Source organism: Orbicella faveolata, unplaced genomic scaffold (assembly GCF_042242905.1).
Source record: "Orbicella faveolata isolate gen_17 unplaced genomic scaffold, um_ofav_v1 contig_25, whole genome shotgun sequence".
Classification (NCBI taxonomy): domain Eukaryota; kingdom Metazoa; phylum Cnidaria; class Anthozoa; order Scleractinia; family Merulinidae; genus Orbicella; species Orbicella faveolata.
In genome coordinates this window covers 22,137,571-22,165,155 of record NW_028301553.1, presented here as the reverse complement: position 1 = coordinate 22,165,155, position 27,585 = coordinate 22,137,571, and the positions used below count along the sequence as shown (strand labels likewise).

General features: G+C 37.9%; 2 protein-coding genes and 1 long non-coding RNA gene across 3 annotated transcripts in view; all 3 read left to right on the top strand.

Moving 5' to 3' along the window:
* The window catches only part of LOC110047881 (uncharacterized), a 60,408-nt gene extending 51,435 nt beyond the window's left edge, over window positions 1-8,973 (top strand). The window contains exons 14-16 of the mRNA XM_089294297.1: window positions 2,009-2,110; window positions 2,335-2,584; window positions 5,032-8,973. Coding sequence (XP_089150423.1) covers window positions 2,009-2,110; window positions 2,335-2,584; window positions 5,032-5,364 — 685 coding nt within the window. The 3' untranslated portion in view covers window positions 5,365-8,973. The remainder of the gene's footprint in view (window positions 1-2,008; window positions 2,111-2,334; window positions 2,585-5,031) is intronic.
* Window positions 8,974-16,370: 7,397 nt separating this feature from the next.
* LOC110047883 (uncharacterized) lies at window positions 16,371-17,313 on the top strand. The gene is made up of 3 exons (XR_016208666.1): window positions 16,371-16,421; window positions 16,513-16,619; window positions 17,181-17,313. It is a non-coding gene; the product is annotated as an uncharacterized LOC110047883 (long non-coding RNA).
* A 73-nt stretch (window positions 17,314-17,386) lies between these two features.
* Window positions 17,387-27,585, top strand: part of LOC110047885 (hemicentin-1-like) — a 49,506-nt gene continuing 39,307 nt past the window's right edge. Inside the window, exons 1-4 of the mRNA XM_089294240.1 lie at window positions 17,387-17,513; window positions 22,589-22,834; window positions 25,029-25,283; window positions 26,730-26,984. Of these exons, the coding sequence (XP_089150366.1) occupies window positions 22,654-22,834; window positions 25,029-25,283; window positions 26,730-26,984 (691 nt within the window). The 5' untranslated portion in view covers window positions 17,387-17,513; window positions 22,589-22,653. The remainder of the gene's footprint in view (window positions 17,514-22,588; window positions 22,835-25,028; window positions 25,284-26,729; window positions 26,985-27,585) is intronic.

Genomic DNA, 27,585 nt, shown 5'->3' with positions numbered 1-27,585 from the left:
AACCATAAGAAAAAAGGTCCCGTATGAGGGCCGTACGCGTCGAAGTGATAGGGCCGGAAAAACACGTACGGCCCTATTAGAAATGCGTACGGCCCTACTAGAAACTCATGCGAGTTAATGACAAAACAATTTTGTCGCTGCAAAATTTTGTTCTCTTCAAAATGAGTGATGAAAGTGAACATTCTGAGAGCGAAGTTTACTACCCAGGCGAACTGTCCGATGCAGAACTACTTCAGTTTCCATCTCACTCCGAAAGCACAGAAAGAAAGTCAACAGTCCTCACAACTGAAGAAGTTCACAACTTTCTCAGAAACCAACAACAAGCAAACAGGCGGTCAAGAAAACAACTTTTCCGGATGAATTGTCCGATAATTAACCTTCGGAATAAGCAAACAGTCTTGAGGCGAAACTTCTTTCAGTGGAAAGCATCAAAGAATTCATCGTGGGTCAAAAGCAAGAAAACCGGCAAGTCGCGATGAAAACAAAGTACGATAAAAATTTTTTCTTCGAGTTTCCAGAGTTGGGAGAAGAGAAATCACAAACATACCTTGTGTACAGTAGGATAAATTGTTTCTACATCAGTGTTGTTTGAAGAGAAAAAACTGAGTACGAACCCAGAAAATAAAACTCGCTTGAATTTCTACTACACCGCAAAGCCATTAATATTCAGTTGGTGGTTCTCCCTTGTTCAAGAGAGTCCAAGAGGTCTACAAATAGCTTGAAACGACGCCGACATTTTCTTGAGTCTTCAGATGAAGAAAATTTGTGAACAATTTCAGTAAAGCGTGAAGCAAACTTTTGTCACTCGCTAAGTTTTTGATGGTTTTGACATATTTTTGACAGCTTTATGTCAACTTTCTTTTTAGCATGAATTGTAATTGTAGACTTACATTGAAAAACAAATATGAGAAAATGAGTCGTGTTTTTCGATGAATTGTGAGTTTCTTGTTCGACGCGAAGAAATAAATGACACTGAGTTTTCATAGTAGAATCTTTTCTGTAGTTTTTCCACGTACGGCCGTCTGATGTTATGTAATCGCGTCCTATTTAGGTTCAACCGTTAAGTGGTCATATGATAAAATGCTTATTGACTGAGTAAGGTCGGGCCGGACGGGAAAATATTTGTCTCTCGGTCCGTACGTTCTGACCTCGAGCCAAATATTTTCCCGTCCGGCCCTCCCACTCAGTCAATAAGTACATAGTAACATTATCCCATTCCCGGGTTGTGCAAGAGACGGAAATTTCTCAATGGGAAGTACCAGATTTTTCTTGAAATTGACTTTTCACGCGAATAGAACATTTAAAGCTTGGGGTAAGTCTCTTCAGTTACCATATGCTAATGAGGCAAAATTTTGACCAAATATGGTGTAATCTATCGTAAGCGACCACCTCCCTTAAGCGACCATCTAGGCTTGACATTTTAGGTGGTCGCTTACGGGAGGTTCGACTGTATTGCTTTATAAACATGTATGCAAGTATATGGTTAAGAAGACTACCGCGACTACTGAGAATAGCCCCAGCTAGTGGTCAGAACGAGACCTAAGCCTGCGATCTCCGGATTTTAGGTCCGCCGCCCTAACCATTCGGCTTGCCGTCTTTTCATACAATAATAATAACAACAACAACAACAACAATTAGAAATAATGATAATATTACTGATAATAATTTATACTGCGCAGGTTACATGAATATATGATCACCTGCGCATTACAATAGTGAGCTATGAAACAATTGAAAACTAAAAAGTACTAAAAATGTATAGAGGTAAAAACTGCGATAAAGTAGATAAATATTGATAGATGCAAATAAATAGACAAATAAAATTAGTTATAATTTAATCAGAGTTATACAAACACTCTGTTTACGTCAAACTGAAACGTCCTCCTCACTTTAAAAAATATAGTGGTCTTTAAAAGATGAAAAAACAATGTTGATTCTCTTTCTTTTTTTTTTTTTTTTTTTTTTTTTTTTTTTCATTTTAAAATGTCTTCCAATATTTCATTTCCAGAGAGAATACCACTGCAGGAGACAACAATGTCAACAACAGGCCTGCACAAGCTTGGAGCCCAGAAATGACTAATACGACAGAACACCAGGGAGCATCTGCTACGTATGGAAAAACAATGTTGATTCTCTTTCTTTCTTTCTTTCTTCCTTCCTTCCTTCCTTCCTTCCTTCCTTCCTTCCTTTCTTTCTTTCTTTCTTTCTTTCTTTCTTTCTTTCTTTCTTTCTTTCTTTCTTTCTTTCTTTCTTTCTTTCTTTCTTTCTTTCTTTCTTTCTTTCTTTTTTTCTTTTTTTTTCATTTTAAAATGTCTTCCAATATTTCATTTCCAGAGAAAATACCACTCCAGGAGACGACAAAGTCAACAACAGGCGTGCACAAGCTGGGGGCCCAGAAATGACTGATACGGCAAAACACCAGGGAGCATCTGGTCCTGCAGCTATTCCTGACGAAGCTGTTGTTGATAAGTCTGCGAAAAAAGGAAAGAAGAAAGATAAGAAAGATGAAGAGCAAAAGCCACAAGCTGAACCACCTCCAGAGGCCACTTATGCACCAGTTAACATGTCGAAAACATCGAAAAAGGTATGCCAACGACTTTTCTTCTTTTGTTTCCTCTTCTTATTCGTTGCTGCAGTTTAGTGACGCTGTAATTAAATGTCATCATCATCATCGTTATCTATCCTTTCTGTGTCTAGGTGACACATAGGGCTTCGGCGATTCTTCGCCACTTGCTCCGGTTTACAGCCACTTTGCGAGCCTCCTCTCCACTTTTCCATCCCAACTCCTCACTCCTTTACTTCTGAGCCATTCTGCACCAAGTCGGTCTTGGTCTTCCAACTTTTTCCTCCCCACGGGTAGCCAGCTCAATGCTATTTTAATTTAACACAGAAGTAATGTCTTAGGAATGTGTATAACGTAACACAGTGTAATGCCATAGCCCGCATTGGCTAACAATGTCATATAATCTAAATTATGCCGCTTTAAAGAACTATTTTCCTCTGACTCCAAATTAATCCTTTTTTGTAATTTATTGCTACAAAGCCTTCTGGTCAATAGAAGTCAATACAGTAGAACAAATCTAACCTTTCTTCATGAGAAGGGCAGAAAACTAAGGCTACGGTCGAGGCTCGTCCTACAGTTTGATATGGCAGCATTCAATTCTTCTCTTCCAGCCCAGGTTGGACTTCCTCCGGTTTTCCTCTCCATCCATAGAGACCAACTAATGTTATATTGAAATCTGAATGTCCCAGATATGCAGGGTGGGAACCTGAATCGGGTTTGGCAGTGTTTATTCCATCTGGCAGGCTGGTAGGCAAGGCTCAAGTTTGCAAAGTGAAATGAGCCATCCAAAAACCAAGACTATCTTGTTTCTGGCTTGGATTAACCTTTTTCAGTTTTTAACTCCGCATGAAGGCACAAACTACTTGGATCACTTAAATCAGAAACGAGATTGGCTGCAAGGGAAGCCTCAGTTTCCTTTGGAATATTCTGTACCCACATCGAACTCATTTTTAACCCGGTAAATAGTATTTCCAAGTTGTAGGTATGGATGGGGCATTCACTCCTTCGCTGCTTCGCTTCTTCCTTCGCTTCCTGGTAGACTTTTTTGTGAATCCGCTGACCAATCTTTAAGGCTTTCGAGGTGCAGATGAAACGATTTTCTGACTGAGTGAATGATTTACCGTGAACGAACGTCTCATGCAGAGGCTAATAGACCAATTTCGATATATTAAGATTCCGCCTAACACAATCGACCTCAGCACGAGGCTCTGGGGAATGAACCCCACAAACTCTGTAGTTATTCCCCACAGCCTCGTACTGAGTTCTATTGTTTTGGGATGAATTTTACTATATCGAAATTGGTCTATTATAGTACTGCATTTCCCGAAGGTGTCCGCTTAATACCGATTTGACTGTACCAGGCTGTCGGAAAAGAAGATATTGAAAATCACAAGGTTGATTAACTGTATAAATTTTCGAATGATTAAGCCGTGATTAGAATTTTAGACGGGAAACGGAAGGGAGAATGAGGAGAATTAGAATGCTGCGTTTCGCTATAATTTTTACGGTACTGTAAATTAAAATATTGGCATGGCGAAATGATAGCAGCAAATAGTTGATAAAAAGAAGTGACATCACACAGGGCTGGGAGATCTGCAGTCAGCCACTATTATCTCCTTGGGAACGGAAGAAAATAAAAACAGAAACGAAAAAAAATCATTACGACACGGGGTATTCTTATTTGGTCACCCAACCGAGTGCTAACCTCGCTGAACAGACCTTTACTTGGACGGTTTGGCGTGGTCGCATTGCTGTCCTTGTGATAAAGTGATTCCACGCTGGGCTCAGTATTTTATTTCTAAGATCTCACCGAAAAGATTACAAAAAAAGAAAACAAACAAATTTCGTAGCCCGCACCTGGGATTGACCCCAGGACCTACTATCGAAAATGCCTTACTAAGCCTCTCTTTAAGATCTCATCAAAGACATATATACACAACCTTATATCGATCGTGCAGAAAAATGGATGGGCTTAGCCCAAGACGAAGAAGCCATCCGCAAAGAAGTGCAAGGGGAGGAAAATCACTGATAATGGCAGGAAAAACGAAGAACGAAAAATAAATAGGAAAGAAAATGTTAACGGACAAGAATGACTTCATGAATGTTTTCCACGATGTCACATCTCCTTATGTACATGTATTCTGTTACCGTTACGTTTTGCACTATTTCAATTCGTAACAATGACAATGGGCTTTATCATCATTTCGCCTCTGTACCTCAATATAAAAATGATATTTCATCCTACACAGCAGAAGCGTCTGATATTCCGTTTAACAAAGTCCGTGTCGTTGACATAGAAAGCACAGACTCTCTTATTGATCGAATGAGAGAAAAAGTCATTCAGAGATATCTTAGTAGTGCTTCTTAAGTCAAGCCATGTATGGACTGAGAGTGTGATGCGAGACATCGGTTGTCCTTGACTAGAAGCGATGGAAAATAATTTATTTTTACATATTCACTTGAAACAGAAACCCAAGCCTGGTGAGGTTCTCTATACTGACTTGGGTGACTCCCATCAAATGCAAGAACTTCCTAAAGTGTCCACCTCACCTCAAGCTCTACCCCCGATCAAAAAGCCCGAACCTTATGCTGAAACTCAATATGCTGACATCAGTCAGTTTCTGAAGGGGAATGCTACATTGCCGGACAGTAACAACAGTCAGGGACCAGCTGCTGGAAGCCAGGCTGCTCCGGCGCCTGAAAATAGTAACAGTCAAGAACCAGGTACCAGCACTAAGGAGACACCCCAAGCTAGTAACCCAGGAGGGGATGGTGGACCAGGCCATGAAACTAATTTCTAAAGCGTAGAGGAACATATTGCTTCCCCATGTGAGTGAGATCCAGTTTCTTTCTCGAGAGCTGTTTGTCATGGAAAATAGTTAATAGTTAAGGCACAGTCTTGGCTTCTTTTGTTTCTTTTCTTAGTTGTTGACTACAAAATTATAGACGGTCTTTTTGAAGTAGACTAGATGAGGCGTTTTGCGTGTTATATTTTTCTAACAATAAAGGTTTTTGTTTCTTAAATACGTAATTTGTTAAGACATGTACAAACGTTTTGTATCATATTTACTCAAGTTGTGTGTCGCGGAGCATGTAATTAATTAAATGCTTTTATATTTTGTAGTTATAAAGAGCATGACGTATATTTGTGCGTGCCAGTCCAGGTATTACTTTGTACTGACTTGTATGCAAGCAAACTGCGAATCAGCCTCTCGACTTATAATATCACGATAACTTTAGGAATTAGGCAGCGTGTGGATATAATTTCTTTTTAGGTGAATCAATATTCTTGATAGCGGGTTCATTCCATAGGTGTAGTGCAATAAGGAACAAAGATAGCTTCAATTTCATTAACGTAAATCAAGATTACGATTGAAAATGTCTTTTCACAGAGTAAAATAGACTGAACATAATACTTCCTCAGCTGCATGGCTTTTCACGTCTGCTGGCTAAATTGTCAAATAATAGTGCAGACTAGTTGGTCTAGAACCCGGGGGTTAGCTCTTCGTAAAGTCGTTCGAATCTTTGCACTTTTCAATGAGTGTATGGACTTTATTTACTCTGAACGTGGTACATGAGACTTATTACGTCCTTGTTGTCTCCCATGTAAGCGTAACAGGGTAGTTGGGTTTCACGAATATGCCAGCTACCAAACGGTATTTGTTATAAGCTTTTTAAAAAACATTTCAAAACTCTTTTGTTCTTCTCATGGCTCAGTGAGGTCAAGACGCCCTACACATCCCCCAGGTTAAATAACTGGAATCTATTGTACACAGTGAGTGAAAGCCAACTGTCTTATTTATTTCACACCTGACGTGGAGCTAAAATGCTTCTTGTATCAGTTACTTTGTGCTGAAACAAGATCGATGTCAACTATTTGGTCCATTGTTTACAGAAAGACTGCTTTCTAAAAACTATCTTTTACAATATGTCAAGGAGGAGTTCTAAAATGGGATTATTTATCAGTTCAGGGGCGTAACCAGGAGAGTCGCACTCTGTCAAAGTGAGGGTGCTTACCAGATTGTCATGTCGTTTTTGCCACCTGTTGCAGGTTGTTTGGTTAAAAGAAGACTTACAAAAGGGGGATGAAGGGGACCCCAGGACCCCCTAGCCACGCCCTTGCAGTTGTGGTTTTGCTGTATATATACACTAAATTTGATGTGTTAAATTAGAACGAGGGTCATTAACCTAATTTGGGAATTTTGAATAAATATTTGTAGAATTTGGTGTTGAAAACATAAAAATCCCACATCCACACAAGCTGTTTATGCGTTTAGTTGCGTTTTAGTCTATCTGAAATTGATCCACAAAATCAAAAATCTTGTGTTTTAGTGTACATGGTCTGTCGGTCTCTTTTTTCAACCTTTTTGAAAATAACATGAGATCATTTCATTTCGTCTGCAAAATCGTCTCACAAAACTAAATTTCTTCCCTTCCCTTGTTTATCTGTTTTTTTTTTTTTATATACCACTTATACAATGAAGTGTCCTAGAAGTATTTTGTTTTGTCAGTCACTGTTAACATTTTGTTCTTCCAGTATTGTAGACTATTACGGTTGCTAGTTGCAGTTTGTCTTAAAACTTGTTCACACTATATTTGCACTAGCCACTTCCTAGCGTTCCTTGAGTTTTAGCTTAAACATGTTTGGGTTTAAGCTCTACATGTAAATGAATAAAAGGATAAACGTAATTCAAATTTGTAGAAACACGGATGTTTAAAAAAACATCCAGTTTGTTGTAATGAAAATTTTGAAGGCGTCAAACGTCAATAAATGCATAGATATTGTGTAATAGAAAAGTTAGTTTCCTTGGCAAGAAAAGTGTTCAAGCAATGTTAATACAGAGTAAATTGCTTCAAACTTTGTCGAGTTAGACCGATTTTGTTTCTTCTGACATCAGATACCTTGTTCTCGTTTTTTGATGATTTCGCGATGAGTGCGTTTTCTGAAGAAAACCACATTGATCGTCATTCTAAATGGTTTTCAGTTAAGAGTAGAAAGGTTTTAACATAGCTGCTTTTCTTCCATGTGATTCTTACTTCACTCACGAATAATATTAATAGAATATAACGTTTGATCATTCACCCATTATGCTATATAATCCAAGTAACCATGGTATTTTAGTATTTTAGTATTGTAATTAGATTTTTATCCTGATGTTATTTATACAGGGCCCCAATGGATACCAGCCTTTGAGCTGAACGGACTACCCTGTTTAAATAAAGTTTTACTTTACATTACCTAACTTGTAATAATATAGGTCGATTGACGGCTTTGTACCAACAGAGTTAACGTGTGGTAGTTGCCTTTGGATGAACGTTTCCCCCAACGTGACGGGAGACCACTTGGCATTTTTGCCAGTGTGCAAATACAAGTGGAGAGCAGTTTTCTGAAGAAATTTGTTCAGTCAATCCCAAAATGTGAGTGGAAATAACGGAGTGAGCCCAGCAAAATTACAACAACAAGGAACATAATCTATAGCTGGTGCTAAGAGCGGGAAAATTTCACCTCATAATTGATTGGAAGAACAGCATGTTTCCTTTTGGAATATGAAAGTCTTCTGCCACACTATGTCAATCTTTGTTTTTTGGCTTTTAATGCTTTTTACTTAACAGCGTGATAGTGCCAATTAAATGGTGATATATTTTAACCATGTAACCTTACAATATCCAGTGTGTTGCTTAACAGCTCTGTTGTGTAGTCAACGGGGTGAAGATGTGTGGTAGTTGCCTTTGTTAGCGACTGGTTAAAACCATCTCTGTTCTCGGTGTTCTGCTATTGTGCAAATACCAGTGGTAAATGTCGAGGAGTTTTCAATCACTATCACAGAGAAAAAAACCATGTTTGCTCTTAGAATGTGAAGGTCTTCTGTCTGCACTTATTTAATCTTTGTTTTCTTGGCTTATATGGTTTTTACTAGACGGTAATTAACTGCCAATTAAATGGTGATAAGTCAGTTTTAATATTTCAACCATGTAACCTTACTTACAATATTCAGTGTGTTGATTAACAGCTCTGTTGTGTAGTCAACAGGGTGAAGATGTGTGGTAGTAATCTTTTGGAGGCGACTGGTCAAAACCATCTCTGTTCTCGGTATTTTGCTATTGTACTAATACCAGTGGTAAATGTCGAGAAGTTTTCAATCACTCAGAGTTAAAAACGCCAAAGTTTGCAATCCAACCAATAACGGCAAACGGAAGTAAATGGAACGGACACGGTCATCGTCACCAGACGCAAATAAGTGCAATTATTTTCGAACATGTGAATACATGTATTCTTTTGGTTCTGGTTTTTGTCCTCGCTTTACAACAGTCTTCTGCCTCACATGTTTTTTTTTACTATTGGCTGTTAATGCTTTTTAATAGTCTAACATGTAACCAACTGTAGCGCTCATTAAATGCTGATAAATTCACATTGTTATTGTCATCGTTCATGTTTTCCCTCATCTTGATGTTGATTTCGTACGCAGTTTCTTAAAAACGAATTGCCTAGCCCACCAACAGGAGATGAAGGGGTGAGGGATTCTTTTTATCGTTGTTGGACTTGGCCACGCTGAGAACTCAAAGGCCTAGCGAAACTGACGCGTTCTGGGAAAGCATTCCGTAACCATCCCGCGGTTAGTGGAAAGCGCTGGTCCCGTTCTGGCCCTTTCTTTGTCACGCGGCGCCACACTCTCGGAAAAGAGAGTAATAGAGCGGAGCGATGCGTGACAGAGGGAAGGCCAAAGCTGGGCTGCGGAAAGAGCTAGCCTAACCCAGTGAGGTGGTGTTTCAAGCAGTTGTAGGGAACAATGTTGACTAATGGATTTTACTAATGAACAATACTGAGATTCCTATGACAAAATTAACTTCCAATGCAATTGTGAAAGAGATCAAACGCGCTCTATTTTTAATCTCATCACTTCTGAAGTAATCGACAAAACCAAAAACCACATTGCTATGAGAACATTTTTTTTTTTGCAAATGTAACGGAAAGAGAAAAGAGCACAAAGTTTTAAGTTCTTAACCCTAAAGTAGCAAATACTTCTCCCACTTTAACATAGTTACGACATATTTTCACATTGGAAAGGAACATATGAAATGATGATTAGTCTTCATATATGTAAATATTTTTTTCACATTGTATACAACTGATTGTGTTGACTGATTAAGGTGGCTGGCAACAGTCTCCAGCACTTTTCCATCAGCTATACTTTGACCGGACAATACTACTTCTCTTATCAAGTAATGCTACAATGTCGGTATCACAAAAACACCCAGCCATCAGCCAACCAATGATAATAGTAATCTTTATGGCATAATAGGTTACCATAGCAACCATAAAACCTGTTAGAAACGCCCTTACTTTTATCTGTGAGTGCTTGTTACTCAAAACCAGGCTCGAAATTTAAGGTGGCTATGAAACCTCTCCACAGAACGTTTTTTAGAAAATTCGATAAAGCAGGGGCCCGCACCTAGCTTGTTCTTGAGTTATAATCACTTAAAGCTAAAGGTGTATCTAACAAGCTGTATTGTAAATAGATTGGACATTTGTGTGATACCATAATTTTTTCTTAAAAGTATTACGTGATGGAAAAAGCTGAAACTATTGTCAGCCACCTTAGTGTACGTGAACACTACATCTATCTCGCTACAGACTTGCCTGGCTAACATGTCTTAATTTGCGCTTCCGAACTTGGAGTTAATATGCCAACAAGTTCCATGTGACAAAGTGGTAAGCAGTTACAATGTTTAGTTAACTCAAATCTCCTGGTTAAGTTAAACGTTACCCTCCACAGGAAAACAGGGTAGAAGACGTTCGGTACGCTAGGTCTTGGATGCGTGCATAACATAAATTTTTAAGTTGTGCACCCAAGGCGCTAATTTTTATTTGGCAGCACAAAGGAAGGTGACTGCTGTTTCTTTTTTCGACATAAACATCGGAGGCACTATAAAACAAAAGATTTTATGAAAATGCCGAGATTTTCCCTTGACACCCCCATGAAAATCTTTGCATGGCCCATGAATTCTGGCTTTTGCTGAGGCCATGATTTCATGGCTCATTTATTTCTAAAGGCTAGAGTTTTTATACACCATGAAAATGGCTGATTTAAGTGGTCATTCATTTCATGGGTCATAATTAAATTTCCTTTTAAGCGAATTTTTTCCACTCAGGCGAGTTCCCGAATCTAACATTTCACTTATCTTTGACCCTTAAGAATCCCTTCATCCTCCCCACTGCTCCAACCTTTGAAGCAAAAGAAAACAACTGCTCCATGAAACAGACCCTTTTCGAATTGCCTTTTGCCCCTTGTTATAACGAGGTTTGCACGACAATGAGCGTGTGCGGGAAACTCGTTTCTATTGCTGGTTTTCAGTGTCACGCAATTCAAAACAGATCAAAATCAAAACCGGCCAATAGATAAAGTCCAGAATCTGGGAAATGAAAGAAGGTATCTATGCAAAGACTCTCGCCAAAATTCTGGTCCCAAGAATTTTTCTTATGCGAGATATGCAGAGAAAATTTTTTCCCAAATTTATAGATATTTGTATGGAGACGCCATGCTGGTGCCCATCCGTATGGGCACCAACATGGCGGCCAGAAACCAACAGAAACATCTGTCACTGAGTTTTGCTACAAAACCGTTAATTTATCCCTCGAGGAACTCTAAAACATTAAAATAATACTTTTTTAAGACATGAACTGTTCAGATAGCCAAGTTCCCCGAAATAAGTCAGTTTTTTAACCATCGTGACAGCTCTCTAGGCCGTCATGTAAATGGCGCGTCACGCAAAAGTTTGGAAATTCAAGCGTAGTGTATTACAAAACCACGAAACCATTCGAAGCGAAAGTTTGTATGAATATTAGTTTTCAGCTGCTCTTATACATCATCAAAGTAAAATCTCAGGAAGATGAATAGTTTAGTAGTTCGAATTTAAGTGACGTCATGTGAAAACCAGCTATTAATTTTGAGAGTTAATGCATCAGGGTATTCGTTAATGTTGACTATGGCAAGTTGCAAGGAAACCATTTATCTCAAAGAACACTTTTCAAACTAAGTGGCATCTTCAAATGACGCAGTTTCTGTTACACTATGATACTGCCATAATCATAATCATGGTATTTTTCGTCTAATAATACACTTGAAAAAATTACCCAGTCCTGATTGGCTTAAAAGGGGAGCAGTTTACATGTAACGCCAAAGCAAATTTGAAACAGTCCACAAATTACAATGTAGATATCCAAAGTTACTACGAAGACACTCATGACTACCGATGGTAATAATCTGAGGTATTTCGAAGTTAACCCGAAGATATCCGAAGATAGCCGAAGGTAATCTGGACGTTTCCGAGCACTTCCAATGATAAACGAATATCATCCAAACATTCTGGAAAACCTCCAACAGTCACCTGAACCTTTCTGAAGATTTCCGCTGATTTCCAAAGATTTGCGACGGTTGCCAAAGATCACCCGAAGCACACCGAAGGCTTTCGAACATTTTTTTTAAGGTTTGGAGATATTTTCGGAAATGTTCGAAGGTGTTGGGATACCAAACACACCGCAGACTGTGTAAGGAAACAAAGTGTAGACGAACTTAAATAGCATGTTTTCAAGTGTAGTATTAAGAAGTAATCACACGACTATTCTCATGCAATTTGGAATAAATAAGCACTTGTAAATTTTGTTAGCCTTTAAAAAATTTACTCGTGCATATTTATTCCAGATGGCACTCAAAATCATGTGATTACTTATAGAAATACATTAGATATAAATACTATTTTTATGAGGTACAAATAAATTATTATTGTTGTTGTTGTTATTGTTGTTCCAATGCTTAGTAACAACACCATTCTGATTATTGTAGTGTCGTTTGGGGAAACCGTAATAAAACTCTTGCCACTTGAAACTTCAAAAACTACAAAATCGTGCTGCTGCCGCTGCTTCTTATGATGCCAATGCAAACGACTCTCATTATAAGACTTGGCTGGAAATATTTCATCACAAATGAAGAATTGTTACCAATCATTGGACGAGGTTGAGCAAAATATCATGATTTGTCCGTGACGTGGCGAGCAAATCAGTTATATGCGAGACACCGACAAATCATGACATTTTGCTATTACTGAGTCCAATAATTGTTTTATCGTTTGTCCACCAAGTTTGTTTTCATATTTTTGAAAATTACTCTCTGACACCTCAGGAAGGTTGCACACAGGAGCATGGTTACAATCACGCATCAGCAGAATTTTATTAGCAGCAAAACACACTTAGACGGTACTACGCATCAGCAGGCTTTTTAATTTGTAGGCAGTTATTTATACGTCACGTGGTGAGCTCTCAGCCAATGAAAAGGAAGAAAAAAACTGTATCGAATGATAATATCAAGTAATAAAACATTTTGGTAAACCTACTTGCTTATGTTGACACCCAGTTGTCGTGGAACGTCATGAATCGAGAACAATCCCTTTTAACATTTTAAAAGAATGTATCCGCGTACAGGTTAAATGAACAGCTGCTACAACATATCAAAACCCCGGGAGGAACTGTGTGAAAAGGGTAGAGATGCTCGTCTTCTCGCTTAGGGGTATACATCAAGGATTCTGGTCTCACTTAGGATTATGATGATCAAACGCCATCTCTTTAGGTGTACTCGAAGAAATAATAAAAGAAGCACTCTTATTTCCGTTTTTAGGCTCATTTTCAAATTTTCCGACGAGAATCCCCGACCTTTTCCAAGCCTTTTTGGAGGAATCCTCCCCTTGGGATTTCAAATTGAAAATATTACATCACTCTCGAGGCCCGTACTTCCGAACCTAATTTTGTCCAATTCGATCTGTGTGCACGTGCCATAAATCGAAGTTAAGGGGAAAACGAGGATCCCCAACTTACAGCGTGGACCGAGAAGACAAGGTTAGTATAAAGATAAGCTAAGACATTTTTATATTCCTACGTGTGTTTGACAGGTTCGGGATCAACTTCAGATTCTAGCGGGACGTACAGAAGGAAACAGACGCTAAATTGGCCAATCATAGCGCGCGTAGCAACTAAGGCATATATTTTATAATTAACACAGTTTTAATACCCGGTTTACTGTTCACTCCACTTTCTATCGCACTAATTATGGTAAATTTAACATTGGAATTTCAGGCCCTATACTCTGGAACTAACTTGACGACTCGATTAAGACCTTAAATAATTGTACCTTTAAACATGAAATTAAATTAGTACTTATAAATCATCAAATACTTTCGCTCCCGCGTGATTGGTCTAAAGGCGTTACGTGACTGAATATTCCCCAGCTAAAACTGGGAATGCCCCAATTTTCAAAAATGCGCGTTCGTTCCTTAGACATTACCTGTTCCTCAAAGCTCACAGTTTTCTTCGAGCTTTGCTCGGAAAACTGTTCGCTTCTGAGAACAGATAATTTCCGCGGACAGACTATTCAAGCATATTTTCGCGCCAAATGGAGGCTACAATAAAATAGCGCAAAGAAAATACGTGCGCTGATTGGTTTAAGCAGGAAAATTAACGTAAGTAAAGTTACATGACCAGAAGGTGACCTTTCGACGTCTTCATGTCATCATTGTCGAAGGAATAAATTAAAAATAACCGCAAGGCATATTTATAGTACTTAGGATGTGAGAAAACGCAAACGTTACATGAAAACATTCATATCTAAAGTTTCGAGCGAATGGAATCTGCTTTTTCATTCATTCGACAATGATGACATGAAGTCGTCGAAACGTCATGTAACTTTATTTACGTTAATTTTCCTGCTTAAACGTTTTTCGAAATCGTTTTTTTATAAGAAGCTGATTGTTTTACTTGTAAAATCTTGTTTCTATCTAACAATCACGTTATGAGCTCGAGATTTCTATCACCTCATAGAAATCGAGAGTGAATAATCTAATTGTTTTAGTAGATTTCTAACTAAATTTCCTTTAATTTAAATAGCGATTTCGAAACATTTTTCAACGAAGTATTAAGAAGGAATCCACTAGCTAGAAGTTCGAGTAACAAGTGGTCAAAACTTTCGTACCGAAATGATGTACATCATATTGCAAACTTCTATGAGACTGTTTTAAATATCTGCACAAAAGAAATCATTGATAATAACACCAATTGTCGCAAACAAATTTTGAAGTTCGTATGAAATACTTGAAAGTACTTATTATTATTATCATTATCATTATCATTATCATTATTATTTTCATTATCATTTTCATTATCATTATCATTATCATTATCATTGTTATTATTACTATGCTGTATGATAGAACCTTTATCTGAACAAGCTCTTTAAGTCAAGATGGCTGGATATTTGCCTCGATCTTCTTTTACGTGGACCTAGACTACGTCCATGTAAATAAACAGACAAAAAAAGAACCTGGCCAACATCCAGCCAACTCACTGAGTAACCGAACGCCTTGAAGAGGTTATAATCTCCCCCTTCTCCTCCCCCCCTCCCCCACACCCTACGCCGCTGTTGCTGCATGTGGCGCGAGGCCCGACATATGATTTGATTGATTAAATTCTTGGAAATTCAACGCTAGCTTCCTTATCCTTCTCAGAAAACTGGTAACTGTTCAACCATCACGATACATCCGTTCTAAATCCCCTCGTTAAAATCTTGTTAAGGTGGGTGCTATAATCGAACGGTTTCAGTTAGAAATCAACTAGCGTTACTAGCGGACCTAGCGAATAAGCGGCGCGGAAACCGGCACGGATGAGTGAATAGACCCGCTGAGCTCTCGATGACAAGGCATTGGAGAGAGAAGAATACAAAAGCAAAAACCGACACAACGTAGAACGATTTTTTTGAAGGTGTACTATATTTCGGCTGGCCAAACCAGCCTTCTTCAGGTACAATGGAAGATTTTACATTTGTGCGTGTTTTTATGTAGCCGAGATTTACGTAATACCGGAAATACGCAAAAGTAATAGATAGTGTAAATTGAAGATAAGCATACGGTAAAATAAAATAACATGATAAAAGAACATAATGAAAGAAAACAAATGGAAACAATTAATATGTTTCTTCGCGGATGTTCAGACCATTAGGATCAATTGTTCTGCCTTTTTGAATTAAAAAAGCTTCCCTGGCCTTACGGATAGAGTCTCGGTTAGAAACGATTTTTTCGATGGGGATTAATTGCATGTCGTTAGCATTGTGGTTAGGAGAGGACAGGAAATGTTCGGCGGCTTTAGTAGGTTTAGATTTATTGTTAGGGTTATCTATGGTACGGCGGTGTTCATTAAATCGGTCTTTTAATCGTCGTTTCGTCTCTCCTATGTATTGTAAATTACAGCGGTTACATTGAATCATGTAGATGAGGTTTTTAGTGTCACAGGTCAGGTTGGATTTTATGGCGCGCGTTTCCCCGGTAGAAAAGAAGGTATATGTAGTAAGTCCGTGAGAAATGTAGGGACAAGTAGCACAGTTTTTGCCACAACGGAAAGAACCAAAAGGTAGTTGGTGATTAGAAGAATTAGAAGAGAGTTTAGCTGTAACTAGTAAGTCACGAAGGTTAGGAGAGCGTCTGAAGGCTACAACAGGCAAATGCTGAAAAACGTTTTTGCAGCGGTTAGAAGAGAGCAACAAATTGTAATGTTTTTTCATGATGTTAGAGATGTGAGGGAGTGATGGATTGAAGGTAGTTATAAATGGTATACGTTTAGGTTTGTTGACGTCTTTGGTTTGTAACGAGAGTCTGCGGGGGATGTCGGCGGCTCGTCGTATTTGTTTGGTGACGAAATTACGGTTGTAACCTCGTTTTAGGAGGTAAGTAGAGAGAGCCTGGGAACCTGACGTGGCTCTCAGGAGACTAAGTACTAGAAAAGTAGCGCGAAGACCGTGAGAAAGAAAACTCGAGAGAAAAGGTAAAGAACAGAAGCGTTTCTAAAATATTAGAAAAACGTCGTAATTTTTAATAGCTTTTCTTAATTCAATGTCCCTTCTTTTGTCTCAAAGCTTAAGGTTACCGAAAAAAGACATGGCAAGATGAATTAGCATTTCCCAGCGGATTGTTTTGGCGGCGTTCCTCGCTGGATGGAGCTTGTTGGAAACACTGATTGCAGGTGATTGTTGAAGACAATGAAAGAAGTGTCGGCCATCTGTGAATGTTACTTTTGTGGTTTCTTGTCACCATTAATTTTAATGTGTGTAATATTCACCATCGCATTTAAGGCATGTGAGTTTTTGGGCGTTTGATAGTTTGTGCTTCTAAAATTTGGAGTAGACCTGTCGATTACTGTAAGCTAATGTGCAGCTCAGTTGAGCTTTAAAAGTTTGCTTCTGATGAACCATCGCAATATTTGAGCAGAAAAAGATGGTGTCTTTGTTGAATTTGGCTAATTGGTCGTTTTTTGTTGTGGTTGTTTCGCTTAGCAATGCTCCGCTTATCGGTAGGTTTATTTAGTTTAATTTTCGCCACAAGACTTCATTCTCGAGCGTATCTCTAATCATGGATGCCATTCCTGTAAAATCTACCCGGTCTTTGTGTATAAACGAAAACGACATGATGCTTTCATCCTTTATTTATCAATTTAACCATTTGCTGTTTGATACAGAGTAAATAGCCATCCTTAATTTACGTTTCATGGTCATTGATGCCCCCTGGTTCTTGTGTTTGCTTGCAGAAGCGTCGATTAATATTTCGTTGGAACTGGACAACCCTCTCAAGATTCTTGTAAACACTTCAGTAGTCTACCTACGCTGGAACTATACCATTGCTGGCGATGAGGAATTTAAGGAGGTTGATTTCCATTTTGGTGCAGACAACGTGTACATTGGGTATATTGATACCCTTGGCCTTAAAGTTTCTCCGAAGTTCAAAGATCGTTTTAACTTGGAACGCCCAGGCACACTGATCATCCACAATGTTACTGCTTCAGATACAGGGATATATAAAATTGCTGTCAAGACCAGGGGAGCAGTAAAAGTGGAAAGCACCGTCTATCTTGATGTCCTTGGTAAACTATAATATTATTTACAATCATATAATTATTATTGAACCAAGAATCACACATATGCTCAGATAATTCTCATACTCTGATTGGCTATCAGTTCAAAGTACATGTATGGTCGCGGTGATGTCACAAGTGCTTTTGAAACATTTTTAATGCATTCATCATGGTTGGCATACACCAAGGAAAACAAAAGCAATTAAATTTTTAGCATCATGTGTACTTAAGGTATCAGCAGTCGAATGTCGATCACTTCCCTCAATTGATACCCTCGATGGACATCTCGATCAGTACTTGATCCACATCCCGATTGATATTTGGTTGACACTTGATCGGCATTTGATCAGCAGTTGGTTGATAGTCTGCAGAGTGTCGATCGACTCGTATGCATCGATAAAAAATTAGACAACTGTCGACTGTCTCGAGACCGAGATGTCGATGGAGTGTCAATCAAGTGTTGATGGAGTGCCCATCAAGGGTATTGATTTGAGGGTATCAATCAACACTCAACTGCAGTTACCTTTAGTACAGATGATCCAATTTTTCAATATCCAGCCACTGATTTGCATCCTATTCAATGACAGCAGCTCTTGTTGTTTACTGGGCACCTACAGTGTTGTGCAAAAGTAATGCAAATGAAATTCAACTAAATTTGCACATTTCAGGGCCATGATCCATCCTGTTGAAATTAAGGAATGAAACACTTTTCCAAACACCAAACTGAGAATGAGCAGTTCCACCTTTGCTACAAGTGACGCATGTCAAGATATTTTTTACCTCCGAATATATGAATAAGTTCCCTCATTTCTTTTTTAAAATTTTTGGTGTTTCAACGTTTTCTTTTCAGATTTGCATTTTGAGACTGCCAAATGACGGATCATGTGTACTGAAGGCATCCGCAGTCGAGTGTTGGTTGATAGCCTTGATTGACCCTCAATCGACACTCAGTCAACACTCAATCAATACTTCATTGACACCTCAGTTGACACTTGGTTGACACTCTATTGATATCTTGGTCTACACTTGGTTGACACTTGGCTGACCATCAACAAACTGTTGATCGAGTGTTGACCGATTATCGATGCATGCAGTGCCCACCAGTGTCGATCAGGATGTCAATCAAGGGTATCAGTCGAGGGTAATTGATTGACACTTGACCGCGGATGCATTTAGTACACATGATCCCAAATGACTGGTAAATTTCGCTTTCACAAATTTTCACTACTCCAAAATCTCACTTCCAGACATTAGATTTTGGCAAATTTTTGCGGGCATTCAAATTTTCAGTGAGATCTTATCAAGCAAAAGTCAGTAAAATTTGTTTGCCTTACTTTTACACTGTAGTTTTCAACAATAGCTTCAGAACTCCATGGTGGTTGGAGGTTGCTGGACATTTGACTGTTTCTTTAAGTTGAACTATGTGCAGATGGGAAAACATGTACCTCAATGAACCATCCTTTAACATCTACATGTACATGTATGAAAGTAGACTTGCCCACAAGTCAATTTCTACTTCCAAGAGTGACGAAGTCACAATAAACGAGCAACAAAGTAGCGATGAGTGAGCGACGAAGTCACAAGAAGTCTACTTGTTCCCCTTGCTTGGATTCGAATTTAATTTGCATAATTCTCCACACGAAAATATGGATGTGACACAATGATTCACAACCTGCCTGCTGATGGACGCCCTAACTCTTCGGCATTTTTTTTGAAATATTTCAGAGTGAGCAGATGCACAAAAATAAACCATATGTGCAGAAACCACAGACAAAAGATCAGGTTTCAAGACATTGTTTATTAAAGTTGAATTAACGAAGGGCCAAAAATACTAAGAAATATCAACAAAAAGAACTCAACTTGATGTGTAAAACTGATAGGAAAACAGAAAATTCTATTTTTTCTTTGCCGCATGACAAAAGCCGAGAAAATTGAACTCGCAAAAATGAGTTAATATATCAACTTGGGAGGACAAAACAAATCCAAATACAAGAGAATTTCAGTCTATTATTTTACTATACAGGACTTGAAATTGCGACAAATACAGTTGCATTTGCTTCTTAACTAAAGTTACTTATTTGCGACTAGAATAACGAGAGTAGCCACAAATTTGCGACTAGGTTTTGCCTTTACTGACACAAATTAAAAGGGCTAGCAGTAATCTCAAAGGAAAAAGAACATTACTTGTAGATGAAAGACACAATTTATTTGAATAGATATAATAAGACAAACCTACAATTCTTTGATCGCAACTGGATTGCCATGTTTGATTATTCTAAGGCACGCTAAAGTAAACAACTCTTTCTCTCTTGAAAACTTCAAAATGGCTACCCCTGTACAAAATTTCCTATAGTGCATTGCAAACCCTTTAGGATTGAGTACGTCATGTATTTGTATGGATTGTGTCTCTTCTAGTTGATTTTGCGACTAAAAATTTACATTTAGCGACTATTTTTTACCACTTAGTCGCCAAATGGTGACTTAAGGATTTTGTTAATTTTGAGCCCTGCTATAACAGATAACATTTGAGAAAACACCGGAAAATAAAAGCGAAAAGACACATCTAACAACCTGAATTTAAAAACAAGAAATCAGATCATTTCTTTACTGTGTGACAAACAATACAGCACAAGAAAGTAAAGATCAAAGTTGTAAATAAAAAAAGACAACAAAAAGAAGCTGATTATTTTGAGATAAATCGCATTTCAATTGTGTTAAATTAGTGCCCACTTAGTTCTTTTCTCTGCAGTTCTGTAGTAGCTGAATAAGACTGAAAAAATAATAAATTTGAACGAAGCAAATAAACTAAACAAACAAACTGCAGAGGTTTCCATAAATTAAGTCTTGAATATGCAGAAATCCATTGTACAAAAATACTGTTCACTTTAAAACCTAAAATTCCCAAATAAAGGCAACCAAATGAAAGAAACGTAACAGCAAGTTCTCAATAACAATACATTTTCATGCAAGATGAGGCAAAAAAAAAAACTATCTAAAAGCGAAAAAATGATCAACACTTCGCTAGCCTGCATGGCAGGTGTTGAAGTGGCAAGTTTCTTTCACAGGTCACAGGTCACAGGTCACAGGTCACAGGTCACAGGTCACAGGTCACCAAAAATATGCCAAAACATCATAAAACAGATGTATACAGTCAAGTACATCCCAAGTGTAACTATAACAGCTCTTTTCTGAAAAAAAAAAAAAAAAAACGCATAGGGGAAATCAGCTGTAGCACTGAAATAAAAAATATTGATCCAAAGAAAGCCAAGAGTTATTTCTGTTGAAAACATAAATTCTTTGTAGCCTTTCAATATAATATGAAAACGAAAGAGGCTTACACTGATCCGTTAATTATGGATTTACTTACGCGTGATTTGTGAACCAACAACTTTTGCGGGAATAATTGTTCACTTTTTTTGGAGATTTTAGCGTCATTAAAGCTCGTAAACTACACCAAAATAGATGTAAAACCAGCCCATTCGACGTGCTTGCTGCTGAAGGACTGAGAACTAACCACAGCAACAGTGAACCAAGAGGGCCTAGAATCTAGTCTGTCACGATGTGTCACACACGGCATTTCGAGGCATCAAAATGGAGGGTTCTGTATGTTTTGCGAAACGTGGTTAGAATTTGTATTTTTATGTGACACATGATTTAGCCTTTGCATTTTTACGTGAAAAGTGATTGCATGCTTTTTTCTGTGAATGTGAAGCTGTTTTTCGAATTTTTCGTGATGCATGAGAAGGCCAATTACTTATGCATGAAATTGTTTTCAGAAGAGGTATAGGGGACCCTCTTGTTTCTGTTTACTACATACTCATTGTAAAGATTTCAAAAAAGATAGTAATAAAGCAGTTCAATTTGCTATCATAATCTTATTACGATAAAATATCTGTGACACTACAATGTCTGAAAGCTACATTTCAACCCATTTCGTACATATACCACCCCTAGAAATTTTTTCATTAAAATTATGCAGTAAAACATTTTTAGTTAGAGTTTGTTGCATGGAAACATCTTGGGAATCTCGAGTAATTTTTACATCGCGAGTTTTAATGAGGGCTTTTTTGACTGTGACCTGTGACCTGTGACCTGTGACCTGTGACCTGTGACCTGTGAAAGAAACCTGCCGGGTGTCGGCGGGGAGGGAAAGGGGAAAAAATGAGCGCGCGAAGCTTGTGAGCGTGTGGGAAGAGGACCCTCCTCCTCCCCTCCCAAAACTCCCACGCTCCTTTTGACCCTTTCCCTTCCCTTCTACGCAGACGTGCTTCGCTGACAGCATGTTCAAATTAATTCATTATGCTAAAGCGAAAGCCTGGGTTTTGTCGACAACTTTGGCAGTCATTTTATCGGCCATGGCTTTATCAGTCATTGTTAAAACTACAGCTTGGACTCCTTCCTCGTTAAGGCTGGACACTTGGCTTTTCATTAGGGAAATGAAAGGGAAAATAACAAGACAAACTGTCTCAACAACTTCTCTTTCACCATGTTTAAAAAAGTCCAACACCAACGGCGCAGTGTGGATTGTTAGGATCCAGTCGGTGAAATCATCAACACGTCTCGACGACTAATGTATCCTTCAAGTACTCCGTGTTGATTCAGTCCGATTTCTTTGAAACCACACTTATTAAAACCGAGGTTTTAATATAGCTTTTTGAACATTCATTTCGATCGCTTTGCAAGGATCATGTTTCGTGTATAATAACGTCAGGCAGTTTCACTCTTTCAACTGGAGATCAGTGCAGTCACACCCCCAGCACACCACCAACCAGAAAACTGGTCAGTAAAAAATGGCGCACTGCAGGCGAGAACACTGGAAACAGACTTTGAGAAAGTCTAGTATGAAAGATAAATTTGATTCTCTGTTATTGTGAAGAACAGAAATCAATGAACTACATCATTACATTAAATTATGTCAAGTTATAATGGTCATCATTTTTTAGCTTCTCCTTTCAGTCATTTCATAATAACAAAAACCATTTCTATTAAAATTATAAGTACATGTACATGTGATTAGAAAACACAGTACTCGAACCCTTGAAACGTTACTTATAGCATGTTACTTGTTGTTTTAAACTTTGTAGTTCCAGCAAGTTTTATCAGCAAACCAACTAACGAGACAATCAATGAAACAGAGACAGTGACGTTCATGTGTGATGCATCTGGTAACCCAACCCCTAACATTACATGGTTCAGAGGTGGACAAACTGTGACCACAGGCAGAACACTTAGCTTTCCAGTCTTCAGGAATCAGTCAGGATACTACTTGTGTGTTGCTGACAATGACTTGAATGTGACTCTGAATGCCAGTGCTTATCTTGAAGTGCATTGTAAGTTTAAATCAGTCAGTGAATACTTATTCTCATGTACAAGGTTGTGCAGATATGATTTCATAATTTATTTTATTATATGGCTGTGTCTCACAAGGACTGGGAACTACCGAATTCACGAATTTGATTGGCTGAAATCGATATTGACCGCGGTCTAGATTTTCCCATCTAGACCGGCATCTAGACCGGTTTCATTTTGCGTTGACAAAGTAGCAAACTAAAATACAAAAATGTTCACCAAATGTTCTTTTATTTTCTTCTCAATCATTTATGGAAGTGTCAAAAAGCCTGATGCCAAAAAAAAAAGTAAAGAGGACGAGCAAATTTCGGCAGGTTTAAGTTAAGCTCATCGCCATTCGCAAGCAAAATGTCAGCAAACCATCAGTTACATTAAAAGAATTAAAGTTTTTGTGGCATCTTATTAACCGAGCTAAGTCGGTCTGTATGGGAGAACCTTGACCTCGGTCGCGTGTACAGACCTCACTGCGTTCAGTCTGTACTCACGACCTCGGTCAAGATTCTCCCATACAGACCTCCAGCTCGGTTAATAAGAGCTAATTATTACCCTGTTTAGAAAAGACCCACTACGAAATGGAGGTGTAACAGCTTTCATAAAGTTGAAATTTATGCTGTTGGTCATCTCAGTGTAGCAGCTGTTATTGTTTTGGGGAAAGGGGCCTTGGTTCTGCTGGACATTACACTCCAGTAAATCATTCTCTTAAAGGATATCACACCATTCAATTGAGATTGTGTGATCTGCTACCCAACCAGTAGTGTTTCAGTTACTATAGATGGAAAACACTAATTAAAGTTTGGAAGAACTGTAAAGAGCAGTGGCAACAGTTGCCAGTTTCCACTGCATTTCTTGTTCTCCCAAACATCCACTCATGTTTCTATACATGTATCTTGAAAGAAACATGGAAAGTGTTCTCTGTTTCCTGTAATTAATTTCAGTCAACAGAACTTGTCTTGGTTCTATTTCAGTAGAAAAACAGACACATTTTGGGCAGGGGGGGGGGGGGAAGATCTCTTGTAAATAGACACTTATTCATGTGCTAAGCTCCATATAGATGTGCAGTACATGCCCAAACTACAGTTTTTTACTTTCCTAAAGCGGACACCTTAAATTTTGATCCCAAGGTTGTCCACTTATAGAAGATCTTCCTGTAATACTGTGAGACAATGGCCAGAAATTGGTGCTACTCTGCATCTTGATGTACAATAATAGTAGATAATTAATTATGTTCTTATTATTCACATCATTGTACTGTGAAGTCAACATTTTAATTTTGTGTGATGCATGAATGTTTTCTTTGTTAATATTGTCTGAGCATCATTTTGAGGCATAAAATATCTAGGGTCCTAAAGAAACATTGACTGTTATAATTTAATGTTGGCTGATATGTTAGTAGAGTGTTAGTTGACATCTTTACAAGTTACATGATCTCTACTGTAGTTCAAATCAGTTTTGGCAATTTATCTCTGAAGATTAAAAAGTAATTTACCGTAAAAAAAAAAAACTGGTAAGTTTTCATTCAGGGATATTCTGGCCGAAATGGAAAATAAAAAGAGTGTTAACATATTTAAGCTTAAATAATTTACCACAGTTAAAAATCGTACTTACCAAATGGGCTAGTAAGTGACGATTTGTACTTGCCTGACTCTTTTAATTACCAACACTGCACCTCCCCCCACTTTGTACATGAGTAATGAGACAACAAAGGATGTACAGTTTTTGTTGTGTTGTATTAGATTTGTACATTGTTTCAGTTTGTAAACATGTGAAGTTTGGAAAAAATTGCAATTACTAACGGTGCCACGATTAAAAATTATTAGGATCAACTATTTATGTTTATAAACAGCTTATGTTGTTGTTTATGTGCAGATGATGTATTAAAAAAATATCAGGTCAGGCCAGGATTTGGTAAAAACTAATTAAGCGCCCCCCTCAAATAAGTGCCTCCAATCTTCTCCTGAATTTGAAATAAGCGCCCTAGCCGCTAATTCGAGGATTTACGGTATCATCATTTGCATTTGTCTCTTATACTTTTTTCTATCATCCAAGGACCGTAGAGGGGGTGGGGCAATGTCTAACTGGATCCAGCTGGAGTTGTTCGAACAGTGTATAGTGTACAGTTTTGCAGATGAAATTTTACTGTTCTAATCTGCTTGTAATGGTTGATTCTATTTTCAGATCCTTCTGAAATTGATGGCACTCCATCTGATAAGACTGTCATTGAGGGTAGCAATGCCTCTTTTCACTGTAATGCAACTGGTAAACCAGAACCAATTGTCAGCTGGATAAAACATGGCAGCCTAACATTGCTGCACCAGGGAGAGAGATTCGGTATAAACAACATCTCACGACAACAAGATGGGAACTACAAATGTTCTGCGTGGAATAATGTGGGGCGACCAGCTATTGCTAATTTCAGTATTACTGTACATTGTAAGTACAGTTTGTCTTGATTACCCAAGAATGATTAATAATTTATTGTAGCTCATTCATATGAATGGTGGATGTTTTGCAATAGAAAGCAGAAAGTAGACAAAAAGCTGTGAGCTACTGTACATTGTAAATGCCCATGGTAAGTCTAAACACACAGGATAAGGGCGGAGGTCTATGTGGGTCTCGCACATGTGCCACTATGTTTTCTTGTGTACCAAAAATACAGTCTACATAATTATAAGTAGATTTTAAACACAACTAGAAATTAAGTACATTTTAATTAGGGTTACTGTACCATTTAAATTCTGTACAATAAAAAATAGAGGCTATGTAAATTCAAAAAGTAAAACAAGTTGTTTTCATTTTTTTTACAATGTTTTTTGAGGTCTGTTATGTGTTTTTTTCCTGTCACTTCTCTAGACAGTAACTCTAATATCTGTATTTCTTGCAACTGTTTTGTATGAGCACAATGCATTCTGTAGGTGAAAGTTTACAGTTTAATTTCAGTACAACTATCAACTTATTGTGACACCAAAAGTGTACCCTTGATATTTATAATTATATACCACCTCTCCTTGGGGTGTACATGGAAAAAAACAATTAGTTCCTAATAGTACTTGTCAGTACTAATATACACTTCATTACTGGTCCCAAGGGAAACAGTTGGTTACCATGAACAAACATCTAGATTCAAGGGAAAACAAAACTATTTCCTAAGGGGCCAGTAATTAAGTGTTTTGTTAATGTAGCTGAAGTTTAGTGCTAAGTGATAAGGGAAGAAGTCAAAGTAATCTCTGATTAGTGGGAGAATGGACGACAATTGCTTAATTGCTGCATGATGGGTGACATTTAGATTAAATCATAGACCCTTTCCATAAATGGCGCCTACATTGAAATAACAATACTTTTAAATCCTTAGCCTCACATTCATGTAAAAAAATCGTTTGTCTTGAAACATGAGTATGAGGCTAAGGATGTGTAAACTATTGTCATTCAAATTTAGTTGCTGTTCATGCAAAGGATCTATTGCCATGTGACCATAAATCAACCCTTAAGAGTGGGTGTTAGATTTACAATGTACCTAAACTCCAGCTGCAATGTACTATATATATAACAATTACCAGTTAGCATCATTATGTATGGCAAGGTACAGTCGTGAGGTAAATCTGAGCATTCTGATTGGTTATTTCTTGGTTGCAATTTTGCTGTACAGATTGCTTCCAAGAAAACAGTCGTAAGCCGTGTATATTTTTTTAGAAAGTTGGTGAGTGCTATATAATATACTACTTACTAACCTACCTTGCTCAAGCTGTACTGGAAAACATTGGCCCTCAGTTATTTTTGTGAGGACCTTGCTGTGCCCAGTCTGTACTGCCGTAACCTCAGGCCAATGTTCCCCAGTAGGGCCCTCGTGTTCAGTTAGTAAGAGTTTGATTATTTTTGCAGTTGAGCCTGAGGTGTCAACACAGGAGTGTCCAAGTCCAGTAACTGAAGGAAGTAATGTAACTCTTCATTGTAATGCTTCTGGTAATCCTCCTCCAAGCATCACATGGATATGGCAAGACACTGGGGATGTTCTCACTCGCAGAGAACAGCTTATTCTTACAACTGTTAATCGTAGTCAAGCTGGCAGTTATCAGTGCCTTGCATCAAATGGCATTGGTAACAATTCCACCAGAACATGTAATCTGGATGTGCTTTGTAAGTAACATGTTTATTTTAAATAACTGTAAAGAGTGTTTTGCAATTTTGTTTACAAGTACCATTACATGACTGGTGTAGTTTTTCTCACAATAAGTCAAAACGATTTCAAACTAGACAACAACAACAACAACAACAACAGCAACCACATTAACATAGTACTTTATTTCTCAAAGATTACATTAAGATATGTTGGCCAGAATTTATAAATATTAAAGTTAGAGTATGGTTCAAGCAAACTGTTAGGTTTTCTAGTTGCCCTCCATATTTACATGTACAAAAAAATTAGTTACTTTATCAGCACAAGTGAGGAACCAGAAAGGAGCGGAGAAAAATAATAGTAATAAGAGACATAATAAACTACAAATGAACAAAACAAATTACAATTACACTGAAATATAGTAAGTTGAAAAAATAAGGTAAAATGGACACATTTTAGGAGAGGGTGAGTTTAAACAGAGCAAATGATAAGGGTTTGGACTGATTTTCTTTGTCTTGAGATAATCAAATGGTAATAAATTTGGTACAAAGGGAAGTACAAGACCATGTTTTGTTAAAATCACAGCCTAAAATTAATTTTTAAACAACAGCAACTATATTG